General features: G+C 41.6%; 2 protein-coding genes across 8 annotated transcripts in view; both read left to right on the top strand.

Annotated features, from left to right (window-relative positions):
• Window positions 1-11,879, top strand: part of CWH43 (cell wall biogenesis 43 C-terminal homolog) — a 36,153-nt gene extending 24,274 nt beyond the window's left edge. The window contains exons 13-19 of the mRNA XM_086464817.1: window positions 790-934; window positions 1,594-1,655; window positions 2,710-2,865; window positions 4,393-4,514; window positions 4,826-4,938; window positions 9,532-9,651; window positions 11,178-11,879. Coding sequence (XP_086320943.1) covers window positions 790-934; window positions 1,594-1,655; window positions 2,710-2,865; window positions 4,393-4,514; window positions 4,826-4,938; window positions 9,532-9,651; window positions 11,178-11,879 — 1,420 coding nt within the window. The remainder of the gene's footprint in view (window positions 1-789; window positions 935-1,593; window positions 1,656-2,709; window positions 2,866-4,392; window positions 4,515-4,825; window positions 4,939-9,531; window positions 9,652-11,177) is intronic.
• Window positions 11,880-11,916: 37 nt separating this feature from the next.
• DCUN1D4 (defective in cullin neddylation 1 domain containing 4) overlaps window positions 11,917-20,526 on the top strand; it is a 56,862-nt gene continuing 48,252 nt past the window's right edge. For 6 of the 7 annotated variants that reach the window (XM_086464625.1, XM_086464634.1, XM_086464629.1 and 3 more), the window contains exon 1: window positions 12,002-12,052. In XM_086464625.1, coding sequence (XP_086320751.1) covers window positions 12,028-12,052 — 25 coding nt within the window. In that variant the 5' untranslated portion in view covers window positions 12,002-12,027. Of the gene's footprint in view, window positions 11,932-12,001; window positions 12,053-20,526 lie in introns of those variants that run through there. The other variant, XM_086464626.1, reaches the window with a different exon arrangement.

The following is a 20,526-nucleotide window of genomic DNA, read 5'->3' as shown; positions in this document are numbered from 1 at the left end:
CTGCCACTTAGAAAGCATAGCACCGTTTAAATTCATCTCTTCTTTTGGGATTACAGATTCCAAAGTCAACTCCCTGTCTCAATGATATTTAGCTCAGTCTACCAAAATATGGAAGAGAAGATGCTTTACACAACCTTTTAAAGTTGTTAACACGAAGAATCATAGAAAGAGAACTGCTTTTACATTATGTTACAACAAATCCAAGGATGGGAAATGGGATCCAATGTGGTATTTTACCAGGCTCCACTTACACCATCACTTTTGGTCATGTTGGAACTGTTGAGTAAATCTTGTTAAAGAGGTGTAGAACACCTGCCAAATATCATTAAGCAGTGTTAATGGGATGAAGTAGCTCTTAAGTTATATTTCATAAATTATGTGACCCAGACTTTAAGACTATCTTTACCATGATCTGTCCATCATAAAAGTTTTGTTAGCACGTGAGCTTTTTGTTAGGCACCATACTGTGCTAGCACAATTAAATTTCAAGTGCAGGCAGACAAAAGCCTCAGATAACCAAAGCATTTACATTCCCATTTCCTAGTGATGAGATCAGTACTAAAAACAAAACAGTAATAGAAAAAGTTGTTCCTGTAATGGTTAGAAAAAGAACCCTAATTACATCTACCATGACCATAATTTTGAATCAGTGAGCTTTCTGTAAACTTTCATGCTTTCTAATAGTGAGCAATAAAAAAGGTACCAGATTTGTTTGTGGTTTACTATGTTGTAGCCCAAAGATTCTGGGCTCAAATGTATGTATGTTAAAGTCTTTTCCGTTTCTTTCAGAGAGGACTTGGACAGACAACTCCAGGCTATAGCTGTTTCAAACTTATTGAAGACTAGCTCTAAGCAAGTTGTATTTCTGGGATACATCACTTCAGCTCCTGGATCCAGAGATTATACTGAATTAATAGAAAATGGAAATGTCCAGGTAAAAACACTACTGCTTCTAGTAGTTAGAGATAACAGATATTTGAAACATTCAGCTTAATATTTCAAATTGATAACTTAGAAAATAGACATTTAAGAAAATACATACACATTTTCAAATACAATCTTCAGCTATCTCATGATATGTTATAGAGAAGGTGGAGTTACACAGTGAAAGAAGGCACTGGACAGCAGTTGACACAAGGGAAATGTCAGTTAGATAGTAGAAGAAGAAAAAATAATCACTGTTAAGGTCATCAAGCATTACAAAAGGGGCCCAGAGAAGTTGTGAACTCTCCATTCTGGGAGATAGTCCAAAGTGGGCTGCATAAGGTCCTGAGCAACCTGCTTGAAGATGTTTTGAGCATGGGGTTGGGAGTGGGTGACCACCAGACATCCCTTCCAACCTCTAATTCTGTGATTCTTTTGTTTTAAAACTGAGTTCTGCAGTTTCGTTTTCTGTCCAGAGATGTAAAAATGTTGTCTGATTTGTCTGTGTCTAACGGTGGGGTTTTTTCTTTCTACCTTATTACAATATTTTAGTCAGAACATCTTTCTGCAGCAGGTTTACACATTGGTTCTGTTACTGATTTAAAGCCTACCTCTGATGAAAACTTGGCTGATTTGTTTGACTTTTTTTTTTTTCTCTTTCACTCATAGGATATTGACAGTACAGATCATGACAGATGGTGTAGCTATATTATGTATCGTGGAGTAATAAGGTGTGTTAAAGTGGATCGTTTATTCATTGGTTTTAAATAGCTTTCTGACAGTCAGTTTTACACCCTTCTGTAGGTAATTGTGGAAGAGTCTTACATCCCTAAAAAATTATGTATGGACAGTTAGATACATCCTGAAGTAATGTGAAACATCGATCTTGGGATGAATTGGTGTATTTCTGAATGTAATTTACAAAGACAGTATCACAGGTTTCATCCTTCTGTGACAAAAGCCTTCAGATCTAATCTCCTTTGGTAACATAAAACTAGTTTTTTCCAAAGCTTTGTCTTTGCAGTTTCATTCTGAAATGAAGGAGGCTAAGCCCCAATTTGTATGTGACACAGAAGATAGAAATTTTGAACTATGATTGTAGGGTTTGATGCAGCAAAACACTGACCTAATCCAGCCAAGTTTTCTGCTGGATTCAGTGGAAGCTTTAACTGTCTAAGCCCATATTGAAGCACTTTGCTCTGCTGGGACCTGTGCACTCCCTATCTTTTAATACCAAGTTGCTTATACATACATCACTAAGAGAATGATTTGGCGGAATGGAATTCAGTTTATTCTGAATAAACTGCAAATTCTGCAGTGTTCACAGGATTAAAACCAGTAAACTAGGTAGCTGTCTTAAGTAACAGTGTTGAGTAAAACAAAAGCAACAAAAGACGCAACAAAAGCCCCAGTTGCAGTCTGACTCATTACTCATTCCATTGATGCTTGAGTTCCTTTCTTGAATTTCAAAATCTCTTCAGTGAAAAAAGTTGGTGAGCTTATACCAGTATGCATATTCTAAAACTGTAATTTAAAAAATAAGTTTCTAGATCTAGAGCTTATTTTTGTTGTCAAACACTTCTGCTTTCTCAGTTTTCCTACTTGTGACATTGTGTTATGATGCTCATGTTTATAGAGCACTTAAGTTTTTGGAATGTGAGATTTACAGATGGAAAGTTATGTTGATAGGTTAAATAACTCAGAAAAAAAATGATACATGAATTAAGAATGTGGTGAAACTGCCTTGAGTTGTTTCTTCAAACTAACTCTTTTTCTATCTGATAGGTTGGGCTATGCCCGCATATCTCATGCTGGTTTAAGTGATTCAGAAGTCCAGATGGCCAAATTTAGGATCCCCGATCACTTGGATAGCTATGTTGACAATCACAGAATTGTCACTGATCCCAGACAAGTTCCTGAGGACATCCATTTCAATCCCAGGTCCGTGTGCCTCATAAGAAATTAAGGCGATGATGTACATGATATCTTGTAAAAAGGAAGTCTAGGAACAGAATTTTTCTTAAAGTAGGAGGCACTGGTCAGTACCAAACTGAGCAGAAGATCAGGAGGCAAGAACTTCTGATTTGTAATTCCATTTTTTCTACTGACTTGGCATATGCCTTGGGAAAATCAGCCCGCTGTGTCGCAGCATGAATTGAAGGTAATGCTTATTTCACCCAGGTGATTAATTTCTGAGATTGTTTGATAGGGATATTTGCCAACTGGTGTGGTGACTCATTTTATAGATGATGAGAGATCTCCCATGTTTCTCAGCAGTTCTGAGGATCGAGGTCTTAATATACTGTTACTTAGAACACAAAGTACAATAAACATGTTAAATACTCTTTGCATAAACATTTTAAAACATACTATATAACCGGAGCAAAAATTAAGGAGAATGCCGAGGGCAGTATGTTACGTATGTCAAGAAGAAAAAAGGGCTAGTTTTTTACATAAAAAGTTGTTTAATTCTAGAATGCTGTCATTTTTCCACTGGCATTGCATAAGAAAAAGAGAAATATGGAGAAAGGTATTTATTCTGCACTGAATATCAGTGGGATAGTCATGAAGTTTGAGATGGATGGTTGCGACAGAAAGACAATTTCCAGCAATGCCATATTTACTACCTCTAACATGCATAATACAGAATATATTAATTTCTTATATACACCTAACAGTTGAACTTACTCACTTTTTATTTACTACTCGGTCACTGGCTTCCTGTCTAAGCAGGACTTTGGCCAGTTTTTTCCACATGATGAAACTTGCCTAAAGTTGGCATTCACATTCAGATTTTTCACAGTTGATTTCAGTGCAGAATATTTTTCTTGTTTCTTTTATGTCTGCCTACAAGCAGAAAATTTATACCCGTTAGAAGTTTAACTTTTTGCAATTAGCTATCGTTCTTCTGAAATACAACGGCACTGCTCTTAAATGTTAGTTAGCGCTGATATTTTGAGGAAGTACTACATTTTACTTTTGCAAATCTATCCACCATAATAGTCAGTAGTCAAAACTTTCAGATTTAAATATGGCATGAAAAATTACAGTTTTCACCATAATTTTCAAAAGTGAGATGTGCAATATTAAGAATAGGGTTGACTATTTGGATACTATGGGGAGTTAAATTATATCTCCATTGAAGTCGGTAGAAAAAACTTAAAGAGCATAGGATTTAACTAGAGAAATGCACCGCTCACCTTTGTCAGCTGGAGTTCCATTTACAGAGTGCCTATGGCATTAATCCAATCAGTGTAATTAAATGTTTACATTGTACTCAAAGACCTCTAGTCAGATAGCGTACATAGATTGTGATTTATATGTAAGTAGGGTTGTGGCCTCTTTCTGAAATAAACTATCTAGAACATTCAGAAGTTCTGTATTAATTACACTGTAGTAAGTATATGATTTAATTTCATGGGTTAAAACATTTTGTAATGGTTTTGCTTTGTTGAATATTTTTTGTAGGTTTGGATCTTATAAAGATGGACATAATTATGAGCGTATTCATCACTTCCATATGAGCACTCCTAAATATTTTAAGCAAATTAGAATGAGGAAAAAACCTATCATTGGGACCAACAAGAAAGGTTTGTTGCTTGAAACTGAATTGCCAGCCAAAAAGACAGCATTGTTTAAGGATGAGCAACTCCCATGCTGCATAACACTGTAAATGTCTGTGTAATAGTTGGTGACTTTTCTTTAATGAGCTCTCATCACTGTGAGAGAGGGAGGTCACATGCCTTTTGATAAATTGGTATCTACCTGGGCCAGATCCCTGCTTTGTACCCAGCAAAGCAAGGGTGGGAACTCACTTTGGCAATAACTGCTTCAGCTTTTTTGAAGGTATCCTGTATTGTGCTGTTTCAGAGTTGAATGTAGCCATCCACCTTTTCTTTAGGGTCCAGGCATGACCCCTATCCTTTCCTGGGAGCTCATTGGAACAGTGATGAGCAAGGGATTTCAGCTGACCTCCATGCTTCTTTGATGGCTGAGGCAAAGCAAAATAACGTGGTAGTGTAGGTAACCTGTTGATATATGCTGCACTTTGCAGTCCTGCTGCTATTGCAATAAAAAGTTTGGCCTTAGATTTTTCCAAATAGGAGTGGGACTAGTGTGGTTTTTAATTGGGAGATTGCAGTAACTATGTGTTTGAAGTGTGTCCGTTTTTGGCTTTCTGAAACAGTATGTACATCTGCTGCTATTCCGCATTTTATTCTTAAATGAGTTTTATTAGAACAATTTGCAGATGATTGATGTTCGTAATATTGGAGAAAAGGTGGTGACTTTTACAGGTTTTCCTTTTTTAACAGGACATTAGGTAATGCAGTGCTTTTACAAAGGGAAGAGTAAAGAACCTCTGAACAGTTATTGTTATGAGACCTTACGTGAACACACTGCGGAAGAATTAAGAACAGTCATGCTCAACACAGCAAGGTTTCCTAAAAGGGAGAAAAGTTGATTGTAATTTTTATTTAAAATGAACTGTAATAAACCAAAAGAAATGCATTTTTCCTTTTCTAGTACTACACTTTAGTGGGACTAAATACAAGTGGGCTTTTTTTGACCTAGGTAGTGAGCTATCTACTATGTAATAAACACGTAACACAATGTAAAATGTTGTTTTCCTGGGGGTCTCTTGGCAATGTCTTTTACATTTAACTCCTGATCCTTCAGTATCTGTGTAGAGCTTCCCTTAAACAATGAGGACATCGTCAGTGTTGTCCAAAGGAAGTTTCATGCTCGTGAGAAACACGTTAAATGTTTTATTTAAATGACCCTCTCAACTGGGAAACCACATTTGTGATGTTGGTATTTAGTACCGTGTGTCTTTCCAGTAATACCTAAACATACTGTAACTGAAAGGAATAGGACATGTTGCAGAAAAAATGGTGGGGGTTTTCTTCCTCTAATTCTCCACCATGTGCTTTTGAGAACAGCTTGAGCATACTCAATTTTATTGTTTCTCTATGTGAGCAAATACAGGATGTGTCTTTACCCAGGATTTCTTGTCCTATGGAGTCAGGTAACTGCTGCCATCATCAAGCTTGTCACTTCATCCTGATCACCTGTCATTTTGCTCGCTTGTTTTTAGGACTGTGTTTCTGAGAGTGAAACACTTCACTCATCTTTGTGGGCAGGGGATATTTGAAAGGTGCTTGAGGAATACATAGCCACCACAACTTCATCTCGGATGGTATTAGAAAGCCTGACTTAGTTACAATTAACCAGTCATTGTTGAACTAATTTACTTCTTGCCTAAAAGTGCTGTGTTTGCCCAAGGAAATCTAATTAAACATTCTGGTTTAGATATCCTTTAGATAGGATTTGAAATCCTCCAAACTTGTTCTGTGTAGGACTCTCCAGCAGGACAGGGTAAATTAGCTTTGGGAGTGATGGGAGTGACTTTCTTGCACTATCAGCAGTTTTCTTCTGCAAACACCAGTAGCCTCTGTCTCTGCCTTCTCTCAGCCTGCAACAGCAGCTGGCACTGGCACCAACATGGCACAGTGTCTCTTGAGTGTCCTTACATCTTTGCAGCATGCTCTCAGGCTAGCTCTGCTGCACATCCACAGGTTTGCCTTTCTGTAGCCTGTACAAAAGATAACATTATCTTGCCACATTACCTAACAATCTCCACAGGCTGACTCTGCAAATGCCTTGTAATGTGAGCAGTTTATTTGTATGAGATGCAGGAAATGGTAGTCACATGAAAAGCTTGAAAACCCCTTATTTTTTTAACAATTAAAAAGTAGAATCAGGGTATTTTTCAGGAAGTCAGACACCCAAGCATGATTTGCACAACAGATCAGACTACGTATCATCTCTGTGTGTAATCTTCAAAGTCTGTGAGCATACTTGAATGACTTTTCACAGAATTTAGAAATGTTCGCCCCATTAGAAATGTTCACATAGACATTGACGAAATCTAAAGTTTGAATGTTCTCCTGAGTAGCTTGTATAATTTAATGTTGGTGGATCCATACCTCATAATTCCTAATATCAGAAAACACTGTATGCAAATGTAATTAAGTAGCAAGTATTTGTTGACATTTGCATTATTTTATCAGAATGACCAAGAAATCCTATGATGATGAACTGTTTCTATACTGTTTCTACTACTGCGGTTAGAATTGGGAAGCTAGAACTATACTTTATTTGTCCTTGAATCTGCACACTGATCTAATCCACTGTATCTGACTGGTTTAGAGAAATGTGCAGTACATCTCTTGGTTGCAATCACTGTGTTTCAAACTATGAAAGAAATGTGCTAGAACAGGTCCTGCTGCAGAGGCATGTGACTAATCTTGCTGTTTTCTAATCAGACTCTTTTCATCTCAGCTTTCATAAGATAGTACGTAATGAATGAAGAAGTTTGTGGATGTCTTTATGTATTCAGAGTTAGCTTGAGAAGTTAAAATGCGTAAAATAGACGTTATTTTCTAAAGGTTTGAACTTTTGCTGGCGGTAAAAGGTCTAGATTATATATATCTGACTTCTAAATACTCTGTATTCTGACTAATTTCATCCTCTCTGACATTCTGTGCAGGTCAGTTAAGGTTTCTAGGAATACACAGGAAGAGACACCACTATATCAGTGTGTATCAGAGTAAGAAAGAAGGACTCTTGAGTAACATGTAAGAGAGCAACTTCTGAGAGTAATTGTACTGGATTCTTCAGCAGGGTGGGGACTGAAGTCTTCTCTTACCTAGGTTCCTGCTTTGGGGCCTTGACTCAGGCATTTCTAAGTGTATTTTAAGAGTAGCTTCAGGAGCAGCAGCTCGGCTGTTGTCACAGAGCTCTCTGCCACCTAGGAGCTGCAGTTCAAAACTCTGGGGCTAAGAAGGACCTGAAATTGTTGTTTCCCATTTTCAAAAAGGGTGTCGCAGCTACAAGCCCATTAAACAAAAGTTGGGCGTACCCTATGGGTTTTGAAATGGAGTTGATGTTACTGAAAAAAGTTGGGTGCAGCTTAGGTGTGCAGGTGACCAGCGCCCACGTGTCTCACTGAAACACAACACTAAAAATGTTCAGGGTCCTCTGCTGACAGTGAGGGAGCTTCGTGGCCCCAGACAAAGGTGCTGGTAGTTTTGATGTACTTCCAGGGTTCAGGCAGAAATTCTGAGCTGTTGTCATAAGCTTGGCTGCTTAGAGCTTCCTAATTATGAACGAAGCAGAATTTTTTAAAAATTTCAAACTGAAGCTGCAAAAAACTGTAACTCCAATTTAAGGATTTAAATATGAGCTACCAGCAGCCCTGAAACTTGTTTTTTCTTGTGTATGTAAAATTACATTTGTTTGTGGGGTGATACAAAAGGGCCCTTGGGGTCAAAGTCATACGTCTGTGGAGCAAGTGTGACAGAGCAAACCTTTTCACTTTAACGAGGAGCATAGTATGAGTCCGTGGGACAGGGCAATTACAATGAGCCGAACTGTTTAACGAGGAGTGGTTTGAAAGCAGTTATATAATCTGCAGCTGCTGCTTTCTGCCACCTGAGGTCCTCTTTTGTCCCTGATCAGTCCCGTTCTGCAGATACCACGGAAGAATAACGCACAGTTGAGGTATTCCGTTGTAACTCTGAGGGTCAAAAATCTTTCCAGAAGCATTACATAAAGCTGTTTGTATTGGCTTGGGTATCGCTTTTTCATATCTGCAAATGATGCAGAACTATGATTGCTGGGCTTCTGGTAGACTATTTGTTTCCTTTCTTACAATGCCCTGTACGGTGCTTTTATGCTGCTTTATCTGCTTTGTTCGTGTTTGGCAAATGCAGCTTTGCCAAATAACGTTTTTATTTTCAATACTCTTCCCCCTCTGACTTGTAAAACGCGTAATGGCTTGCGATTCTGGTGCCTAAAATTAACTTTCAAGCTTATTTCTAAGCAAAGCCAGATGAATGAAGGTATTTGAGAGATGCAGTGGCTTTAGCAATTTGGAGTCTGATACCCTTTGGAAACAGAGGATCTTTCTTAGAGATGCTTCTACACTATGTTTCTGATAGTGAAGAAGACAAAACTAAGTACACGGCTCCTCTTTCTCATGTTAGCCAATATTTTTCAGTCTATGGTGGTTTTTTATGTGGTTGCCATTTTAGCTATCAATTAAAAAAAGCAACACAAACATAAAAAGGCAAACAATGACAGTCTTCCTCCTTAAAGAAGAACAAGTCTGCAGTTTCAAGTTTGATCTGGCAGTGCGTAAACTGGCTGATGATGCGTTTCCTGTCCCTCTCCAGCTCTTGGTTTATTATTCGGTGTGTTGATGGGAGTGTGTGCACATGTATAGTGAGCCAGACCAGGAGATTCATCTGGCTGGGAAAACAAACAAACAAATGAACAAAACCAAGAGAAGTGTTGAGGGTTTGTTTTGGGGTTTTTTGCTTTTTGGGGGCATTGGGGGCAGTCTTGCTCTTTGATTTACCCTGCTATCTAGCTGTCCAAATGGTTGCAATGGCACAAAAGAACGGATGCCAGGAGGGCTAGGATTAAGAGGCTAGTGCTGGAACTGCTTAAACTGCCTCTGTCCTTGAGACAATGCTTGATCAACCATGACCTGATTGCTCTGCTGTATGTAAAATGAAGTATTTTTGCTTTTTGTAAACTCAGCCTTCAGAAAGAAAACACAGGCATGATTTTGTAACATCTGCCAGGCTGGAGACTGGCATAGTGGTTTACAGCTGGTGGAAACAAAGGGGATATTTGTACCTTCTTGAGGTTGGAATGAAGGTGCGTGTTGTAATGGGCCTTGTTCCATGGGGTGGGCCTTTTCTGGCTGAAGCATACATTCCCCTGTTCAGGCAGAAGCGGAAAACAAAGTCTCTTTTGTGTTTCCCTATGGATTTCTTTGCAGATCTAGTTTTTAAGGGTCAGAGATTATACTTGTGCATTCAGCTATTCAAAAAAATTTTGAACTTTTGTTTGTCAAACCTACAGTACTATTTGCTTCACACTTAGGGATAGCAGTAGTTACGGAAGCTGTGGTCTAATGAACGCCTTGTAAAACCAAGTAGTATCTTTCATTTCAGACTAATATAAATGGGGAAAGAAAGTACAAATCTTTCTGACTTCAGATACAACCAGATAGGGGTTTTCTGTGCCACCTTTCTTTAGATCTGTATCAGTTTACAGCTATGTAAGGCATGGAAGAAGATTTCTTTTTGAATACGTTTTTATTCTGAACTAGGGATCTACGTGCTTTTTATGGTCAATGTGAACAAACAGGCAGCCCTAAAGTAATTGTTCCTCTCAATCCAGAATTAGAACAGATCAGATGAATGGCAACTCAGTGGTGCCCCTATCAGGTATAGGAGCTTGGGGATGACACGCCCTGATGTGAATGTCTGGCATGTGGGATGTTAGAATTACCCAAGAAGTGAAACCTAGCTTGTAGTGATTTATGATATAATTATTATGGTTTTAAAGGTGGTAGTGTAAAATGCGCAATTGCTAAGGTAAAGAAAAGATGGTGCAAATAGGAAAATATCACAGATAGAGGCAGGAAATTCTACAGAAATAATTCCAAGGAGTTAGTCAACAAGTGAGAATTGAAAATAATGGGGTCTTTCATTGCTTTAATGTGGTCTTAGTACATGACTTTTAATTGAAGAGAGAATTCATTTTCTTCTCTGTAAAACAGGCAGTTGCAAACATGAGATGTTGCTCTGCAAAATAAGTAGGCTGCACTTGCACTGGTTCTGGCTGGTTCACTGAATAAGGTAAGGGTCGTAAAAACCCCCCAAACGGGGGTGTGATTGGTTAATTCAGGACTGTATGTGAACGCCTTGCTCTGTAAGGGACAATTACCTTAAATCTGGCACTTCTTCAACTCCGAGTCCTTGACTTTCTTTTACCTTAACCTCTTGGAAGAAGGTTTTTTGTTTTGTTTTTCCCATGGGTAATTTCTGTCTCAGTAAGGTGGTGCTGTAGCAGTCTCTTCTCATCTGTGTTTCAGCACCGAGTAGGGCAAGGGAAGGCCGTTAGCCCTGCAAGGACACAAGGTGTGGAGCTCTCACGCCGAGCAGCGATGACCTGCACGGTGCGTTCTCCCCCGGCCTGCAAGAGGGGAAAGGAGGGTGGGTCCAGGGGCTGGATCTCCGGGAGCAGGGACAGTCGCTAGGGCAGGGAGTCGTCTGAGCCATCCGCACGGAGCAGCCCCCGGGTCTCCTCCCGACCCAGCCTCTTGCTGCTCCAGCATCGACCTGGCGCTTCGGCGCGTTCCGCTGGCGGTGGCAGGCTGCCATTCTGCCCCTTAGGAAGAGGGGGGTGGGGGAAACAAAGACTGCCGAGTTGGGTTCGCAGAGCGACGGGAGGATGTTGTAGCCCAGAAATCGTCCTTCCCAAGCGCTAGCTACTTGCTCCGGCCGAGCCGACGCGGCACCAGCGGCCCCGGGGCGCGCACTCCCTACGCGGGCAAGCACTTGTTTATCCGCGCGGGGCAGGTACGAGACGTGCGAGCCTTCGGGCATAGGGGCCCGGGCTTGTCCCGGCAGCGGGGGAGACCAAGGAGGCAGCCCCGAGGCGCTGGGGCCGAGGCTCCCCTCGGGGCTGAGACGGGGACAGCGCGCCGCTGCCGGTGCCTGCGCCGTGTGACGGTGGGAGGGCGGCTGCGGCTGGGAAACCCGCTCCGGGGCAGCGGAGCAGTCTCCGCCCGCCCGCCGGTGGCCCTCTGCGGGGCGGGGCGGCCCCTGCGGCCCGGCCCTCTGCTCCGCTTACCCAATCCTATCAGGGCGTGGGCGTGCCCCTTGGACGCCGTAGCCAATCAGAGCCAGAAGTTACACAAAGTGGTGTTCCTTGCACGCGCTTTCAAGGCCACGAAAAACTGGCACCGGCAAAACCCAGTCAGAGTGAGGAGGGGCGGGGCCGGTTCAGCCTTGAACCCAATAGGCGGTCGGGAGCGGGCGGAGAAGGCGGTGCGGGGCAGACAGAGAGAGAATGGCAGGAGCCTCGTGCAGTAGGAGAGGATGACGTACTGCCTCTCAGGGCAGCCCGAGCCAATGGGTGCCGCCGGTGGGCGGGGCGGGAGATGTCCGTGCTTGGGCTCTGTGATTGGGAGAGGGGCAGAGGGAGCCGGGCCGGGCAGGGCAGTGTGTGCGCTGCACGAAAATGCACTCGGATGCCGCCGCTGTCAGTGAGTAGTGGCGGGGCAGGGCCGCGCGCTCCCGCCTGCTCACTGGCGGCGCCCGGCGCCACCGGCCTGGTCTTTCCGCCGGCAGGAGTTGCTGCCCCGGTGGGGGCGGCTTCTCCTGCCCCTCACCTAGAGGGCTCGGCCCAACGCCCCGCCGGGGCTCCCGGTGACTGGGGAGGGCGTCAGGCCTGCGGGTGCGGAACCGGCGGGGAGGAAGGCGGTGTGCGTACCTGGGGGCGGGGGCCCTGGGGGGACAGCGGGTACCCCGCGGTCTTCAGCGGTCTCCCCCGGGGGGCGTGAGGGGCCGGGGTTGGGCGGGGGCGGCCCGTGGGGTGGCGGGGGCGGGTGAGGCGAGCAGCCCCGGAGGGGGCCGGGGGCGCTCGGAGGGTGTGACGCAGTTTTCCCCGACCCGGCTTGCGAGCGGGCGAGGCCGCGGCCGGCCCCCGTGGCTGGCTGCGAAGGAGCCGGGGCCGCCGAGGGGAGGGCGGGCCCGGGCTGCGGAGCTGCCCGGCGGCCTCGCTACGTGGGGGCGGGGGGAGGTGGGTGGCGGTTAATTTAGCGGATTCCGCCGGGCCGGTGCAGGAGAAACGGGCTGTGAAGGGGAATGGGGGCGCGGCGCATTGTGGGAGGTGGAGTCTCTCCTGCGGCTGCCCCGCGCGCTAGGGGGGGACTACGGGACTACAGCTCCCAGCAGGCAATGCGGCGCGGTGCGGGTTGCAGCCCGGTGCCCTGCAGGGCCCCGCCCTCGCCCCCGCCGCGGGGCGGGACGCGGCCTGGGGCAAGGCCGGGTAGCCCCGGGGCGAGGGTCGGGGAGATGGTGCCGGTGGTTTCGGAGGAGCGTAGGGAGGGCTTTGTCTCCGCGGTGTAGGTCGTGGCTCCGCTTTCGGAGCGGGTGGGACCGTACGGTGCGGGCGGGTTGCCCGTCGTGGCGGGGCGGGGGTGGCACACCGGCGTGGCTGAGGGTAACTACGGGGCTCGAGAATAGGCTTCGTCCCCAGCACAAAGCTGTCTGGGCTGAACGACGTTCCCGATTCCTGTGAAATTTCCCATGAACATGTTCGTACTGTGCCAGGAGCCGCAGCTCTGAGACACTTCCTTACTGCAGAACTTGCTTATGGGAGAGATAATGAAAATTGAAGCTTTGATCACACGTTAATGAGCGATGGTCCGACTTTTGGACAAAGTCCTGAAAGCAATTATGGCAAGAAATGCTGCACAGGGCCTGGATTTTCTTGAATCCTCCTGTCTTTATCAAAATGAGACATTGGGCAGGGGCAGCCTGCTAAAAGCTCTAACTTATAGGTTATATAATTTCTTCAGTGGTTCTGGCTTATTTTACCTTTATATTTATGGATCATTCTATGTTGGTGGTTAGGGGTGCCATTAAAGCACAAATAACTGCCTCGTGTTGGAAATGGAAGGATAATTATTCTAGAAAATGCCTTCTGTTCTGTGTCATTTGTCATGTGCCCTGTCCAAAAAAAAGGTGCAGGTCTTCATGATATGCATGAAAGCTGCAGTTACAAAAACTCCAGTGCTTCCTGGTGTAGGATGTTAAGACTATATAGTGATATATTTTTTTAAAATTTGTTTTTCTGCAGAAAACAATGAGAGTACTGTTTCTCAGCTTTCAGCTTTTACTGGCTTTTCTTTAAAAATGTCCTTTGGAATGACTAAATCTTCCACCTCAGTACTTTTCTTTTTTGTTTGTTGGCCATTCATGGCCTTGTATATGTGTTGATTTAAATAGGAATGTTTTCCTAAATTAACGAACTTAATTATTTGTACCTTCATGGTAGTTGTTTTTTTTCCTCATTGATATAAATGCTTGAAGCAAGAAGTGTTCATAGCATATCTTTACACATACAGAAGTTGGCTTATGTTTATTTCTTGACTGAACATTTCTTTTGAACTTTCTTTTTGATCTTTCCTAGATTCTCATCTGTTCTTATGATAGAAACTGCATTAACACATTTTTTGCTCAGTCTCAGTTTTACTTTCTGAGACTGAATAGACACCTTTCACATTATGAGAGAAACATCAGCTTTCCTTTTTTCCGTTGCAAATGTTTGCTTAAAAGTTTTTTGCAACTCCAGTAACTGTAATTGGAAATGTCTGCTCTGTGCAAGGCTGTGCAATAAGATGAGTTAGGCAGGTAACTTTTTTATCGGGACGAGAATTCATTTGTGAAATAACAGCGCTTGATTTAAATTTATTTTTGTTTGAGTTGTTCATGTGCTAACTTCAACTGAATTATTAATCCTGTATTTTTTAAAAAAGTAAAGAACTTTGGAGATACTGAAAACAAAGACTTTGGGCTTTTTCAAAGCATTATTTCCTAGTTTTGTTTGTCTCTTCAGGCAGAAGAGGAGAACTTACTTAATATGTCTGTCCTATGCTTGCCAAGAAGGATTGCACTAGCAAGTACGGTACATCCCATGGAAATGTGCAACTCTTGTATCCAATTTAAATATTAAAGCATTTAATAGTGTGGTTATTTCTTCTACAATAAGTAAGACTACTAACAAGGGCGTCAAGCAGAATCCTTATTTTAAATGTGCCAGCGTTTTTCTTATACTGTCCAATTAAGTTGTTTTATTTAAAATCGTAGGTCTGAGGTTAAACAGAATTTCTACTTTTGGCTCATAAAGAGATAGAAATAACTACCAGTTTGCTCAGTGTTTTTTTATATATATAGTTGTGTGTATATATATATGGTTGTGTGTATATATAAATATATATATATAGTTGTTAGAGCTACAAGGCGGTAGCTTGCCTTCGGGAACCGGCTGGTGTGACACATGCTTCTGTGTTACTTGATGCAGATGTGTGGCTGCCCAGACTGTGTGACTCCATCTGCTGTGGCTTCTCATTACTGCCCGTTAGCTGTGGATTACTGCTTCCCTTGCTCCACTGGTAAAATGGTTTGTAGGAGCACTGTCTAATCCACTCAGTCAAATGTGTCTGGGTTAGCCCTTGCCACTTACTTAAATTGTCTAAACTGACAGGCTTGATTTTTTTACCTGAAGTGGATTAGGGAGTGCGCCCATGACCTGTGCTGCTGGCAGAGCTGTGGGGTCTGTAACTTTTGGCAGAGAGGAAGAAGCAGACAGCTGGGGCAGTAATGCTTTTGACTGGCATAGCTGTTCTCAGGCCGTTGCAGATCCACCGTGATGTATACCAGATCTGCAAGGTGCTGGATACCCTAGCAGTGTGTGCTTGACAGGGTTGCGTTTCTGCTGAATTGGCTAAAGCATGAGATACAAGGTTTTTATTAGCTTTATGCCCTTTGTAGGGTGACAGGTGACACATAATCCGGCATGAAGTTAAGTGTAGTGCTGGCAAACAACTCTAAGGCCATAGCAGATGATGATGCAAAATTAACTCACTGACACTTTTTTGAATTGATGGTAGAGTAAGAGTTCGACTGGTTGAACACTTTACATCAAATGGGTGTAAAATTGCTTTGATATTAAATGCTTTGTAGCTCAATTTCCTGCGTGCTTGAATTGTAGACTGAAGCATGTCTGTTCACAGTCCAAGTAACGTGTAATCACTGAAATGCTGTTTGATTTGGTAATACATTCTTTTAGAAATAGATTTAAATTATCTCTAATTATCCACAAAACAAAACACCCAACCAAAACCAGCCCAACCCCAAACCAAAATAAACCCTGACAACCCCCGTGAGCCAGTGTGCAGGGATTTTTATACTATGTGTTAGCATAGCTCTTCAGAGTCAATGTAAGGTAAATGGAAATGCATTCAGACTCAAGTAACAGCTACACAGCTTTTGCACTGCTTAAATTGCTCTAAAATTCTCAACTTTAAACTGCACTAGCTCTTTCTGTAAACAAGGCTTCAGTGTACTTTCTAAATACCAAGGTAGAGTAAGGGTTTGTTCCTATGGCACGTAGTATGCAGTAATTTTGAAATACTTTGTTACAGATAGAGTGACTGATTGTATGTGGTAACACCAAATGTTAGAGTTGAATGTGAATGTTTACCTTAAAATAACTGTGTTTTAATGTGTTGTCATTTCAACCACATTTTGTTGTTTGGGGTTGGTTTTTTTTTAGTGGTTTTTTTTTTTTTTTTTATAGTTTAAATCACTCTGTGTTTTACCTCAGAACATTTTAGGCTGTTGTGTTTGGAAAATGTACGCAAATTTGCAAAATTTGCAACTGTTTGGATACTGCTGGTGTCGGCAGTAGCTCTGAGCTTGGTGCAGGTCTGTATGCAGGCATGCAGGAGAAACAGAGTGTCTTTAGCTGTGATGGCTTCGTCCTGTTCTCCTCAAGCTAGGATGGATCATCTCACTTCTCTTTCCATTTAATTGTGTGTCCTTGCTCTCTGGGCTGGAATTCACTTCTGTTTTCCTTATTTTCTGAATCCTGCCCTGTGTTCAACCCCACCAAATCAAGGGAGACCCTACTTTTCAAGCCTCCCGTTCTCTGCCTCCCCTTGCCCACACACTTGCTTTTGCATCGTGGACTGGGAGAGGGGTCTCTTCTGCAGGTGCCCCTGCTAACGGGTGTCACTGTCTGTGTGGATTCAGCTACAGACACACTGGAAATCAATTCCTAATCCTGTCTTTGACAGGAATGCAGAGTCAGCTCCTAGCTGCTCTGTACTGCAGTTTAGGAGTCTCAGTTTTTAGATGTGTTATGATGGTTTTGTGTAAATGGAAGTAAAACTGATGCAAGTTTTTCTTTTGCTTTCTGCATTTAATAATGAATATAGAAATTCTGCTGTAAGTATTGAAAGCTTTCACCAAATGTAAGTTTCAGATCTGAACTTCTAAGTTCATTAATCAATATAAATTGTCTTACTGTTACAATAATTCTGTAAGTTGACTAAGAGCATGAAATGGTATAGTCATCAAAGATTAAATTACTTTTTTTTTTTTAAATAAGTAAAGTTTATTTAAAACTAAATTAAAATGACAGTACTTTGAACTATTATTTCCAGTACTACTATGAGTTTTTGCCGGTTCTGTTATTTTAAACCAATTAAATAAAAGTAAAAACATAAACATGACATTTTAATTTTCAGGCACGAGTCTGCCTAGTATGTGTTTTCTGTCTAATTTTTTTTCTGAGAAGGTTATAGAAAATTACCCAGGATATTTTTACTGAGTCAGTTCTATCTTAGTAGTAATAAAAATTACTACTACGATGACTTCTGTACTTAATTTTTAATACAGAGTTGTATATGTGGCATTTATATGACATGTCTGTCTAGGATAAATATTTTTAGACCTAATGTTACTGTGAGATTTTGTATAGGTTTTCTGTTTCCTCAGAAAAAATAATCTAGAATCTTGGAAAGGAAACTTGGAGTCAGCTGCTGATCTGGTTTAGTACTACTGTTATTTTTTTTGCTAGGTTTTTAGTAGATTGTAGTGCACCCTGTAGTTGGGTTTTGTGCAAGCTTTAAAGTGATAATTTTGACAGCAGGAACTAAGTTAAAGTTTTTGTTCAGGCAGGTATGTGTCTGTGTATGGAGTATGTGCATAGGCAGAAGTCAGAAATTGTCTCTTTTTTTTTTTTGGTATTCATTTGTGGTTTCATTTGAATAGTTTGTCAAGACATCGTTCCCTGCAATAAAAAATTGGACTTGACCTTTAAAGTTTTTTCATTTCGGATAGGGAAGTAGAGTATTAAGTTCAGTTCACCTGTATCATTTGCTTGTATTTAAGATATTGAAGTTTTTGTTTGTTCGTTGTATTTCTTATGTTTGTCTTAATGAGGTGGTATAGGATTTTTTTCTAGTTTGTTATGGAAGCAAGCCCAGCTAGCTGTTGTTTCTTTTGCCTCTTCATAACTGTCAGATTCATAGTGTAAACCTGAATCTATAATATTTTAAAAGTTATTTTTGAAGTGTTTGCTTTTTACTTTTAAATTATATATGATGGTGACTAGTTGACTAACCGAGACTGTAGATAGGGTTTAAATTCCATGGTATTATGCTGGCTCTGGCATTTCTTTCCTTTCCAGATTCTGGATTTGTAATTATTTTACTATTTTTTTTTTTCTTTAGCTGTTACATTCTGAGTTCTTGCAAAGTATTTAATACCATTTGGAATTTCTGTTGCTTCAATCCTGGCTAAAGATAAGCTAACATCCACATGAAAAATAATTTAATCAACAGAACACATATGCTTGTTTGACATACACTACTTGAAGTCTTAGCAAAGATTCCAGCATGTCTCTCCTCAATACTCATGAAGCAAGCAGGTTTCCTTCTGATCCCAGGTCAATAAACTGTGTGGTACTTTGCTATAAAATGTTTTTTTTCTGCAGGAAAAAAACCTGAAAATATTTTCAGATCAGTTCATGTGCTTTGAAACTTGTGTATTCAGGTGAAAGATAGCTTCAATACATGATAGTTTTCTTTATGTAAAGCTCATAGAACCAGCTGTTGTCTGTGTAGCTTCATGTGATGTATCACTCTTCTCACAGTGGGGCTTGGATGGGTACTTGGTTTGATTTAACACATTGCTGCTGCCACAAGAGACTATTTTGCTTCCAATTGGGAGGACCTTTCCTGTTTCTTGCTGTAACTCTGCTTATCTGATGTTACCTCCTTGATGATCTGATTTAGACCACTGAGCTGTCAGGGTTGGTTTGCTTATATTTTTTGCAGATCAGATTCCTGGGCTAGTGGGCTGACCAAGGGAGTCAGGCAGGCGCAACTCGGAGGCTGCATAAACAAGTGTGGAAGTTCCATAGGTGGAGGGGAGAGACTGTGTTCCTGAAGCATACAGTTGCATCCAGCTGTTGAATCCCTTGCTTGTCGTGTTGACTGCACCATTGTCCCTTTGCTGGTTTTCAAGAGGGTGTTATTTGATCATGGGAGGAATTTTTTGGATTCTGTTTCTTCAAAACATTTTTTTTTTCAAATTATACCTTTTCAATGGTGTAGGATACTTTGTGTATCTTCCTTGCAGTATAGATATATGCATGACCTGAGCTGTGATTTTAATTTCCCTAATTCATTGGCTATGGCTCATATTTGCTTTTATAACAGCTACTCTAAAAGAAACCTGTTTGTGGTTTTCGGTAATATCCCTACTTTGCAAGCTTCCTCTGTGCAAGAGAGAAAACTTTGGACTCTGGTCCTCTGTATTCATACAGGTAAACCAGTCTTTGTGGAACTAAGGTGTGACTTATTTGTAGAAACACAGCATGGTTTGGGTTGGAAGGGACCTTAAAGACCATCTGGTTCCACCTCCCCTGCCATGGGCAGGGACACCTCCCACTACACCAGGTTGCTCAAAGTCCCATCCAGCCTGGCCTTGAACACTGCTAGGGACGGGGCAGCCACAGCTTCTCTGGGCAACCTGGTCCAGTGTCTCACCACCCTCATAGGAAAGAATTTCTTCCTAATATCTAATCTAAATCTCCCCTCTTTCAGTTTGAAACCATTACCCCTTGTCCTATCACTACATTCCCTGGTCACGAGTCCCTCCCCACCTTTCTTGTAGGCCCTCTTGAAGTACTAGAAGGCCTCTAGGAGGTCTCACTGGAGCCTTCTGTTGTCCAGGCTGAACAACCCCAACTCTCCCAGCTGTAAAATGTATTTGTGTAGCCCCTTTAAGGCCATCATAATTATGTAACCTGTTTTTGAAGTTACAGCTTAAAATTGTAAGGATATTTCCAGTGGATGTGTGAAACATACTGGTATGAATGGTGTGGTTTGAAGTGCCTAGGAATGTTTTCTTTCAAAGGCGATACCTAATATATATAATCCTAATTTTAAAATATTTTTTCTATTGCTTTTAAGAATACCATCTAAAATTATTGTTTAATATTAATTTAGAATAAAATATTTGCTCAGTGTCCTCATCTTGTTACCTCCAGGTATAACTAGTTTCTCTAAAGACTCATGTTCTCTGTAGATTTTAGACTGAGCAACAAGGGAAATTTTCATGTTCCAGAAAGCTTAGTCTGGTCTGGCAGTTAACAAAATAAATCTTACCATTTAATCTTGCCCTCTTCAGAATGGCTGTTTTTGTCTGCCCCTTTTTCTTTTAAATTCCTTTTTGTTGAATTGAAGGTTGGCTAAGAAATTTGGGGTTGTTTTTTGCAGAATGGTTCTGCTTAGTATTGTTTGACTAGTGAAAATGGAACTTTTCTGAGCACTTAATGCAGGAAGAAATTTAGCACCCTGTTCAAGATGCAAGATCTTCTTATTGCATCTTGATAAAAAGATCTAGGTTGTCTTTAACTTCATATAGTTAAGTATATCTAAGGTTGGAAACTCCCTCTTTGGCACTTCTGGCTTAGAGAAATTGTAGTGTGGTGGTGGTGGGTTGGGGACAAAACATTAAGAAATATGAAGCAATTAGTGAAATGATAATCTCTAGGTAACATAATAAATGAAATGTATGATTCCTAAAGGTGTCTTTTGAATTTTTTTTATTCACCGTGACAAGAGAATTCCATGATGATGTGTGTAGCAAGTACACTTAC

This window comes from Leptosomus discolor, chromosome 4 (genome assembly GCF_034619465.1).
Source record: "Leptosomus discolor isolate bLepDis1 chromosome 4, bLepDis1.hap2, whole genome shotgun sequence".
Lineage (NCBI taxonomy): Eukaryota > Metazoa > Chordata > Aves > Leptosomiformes > Leptosomidae > Leptosomus > Leptosomus discolor.
This window is presented reverse-complemented; position numbering and strand designations above follow the sequence as displayed.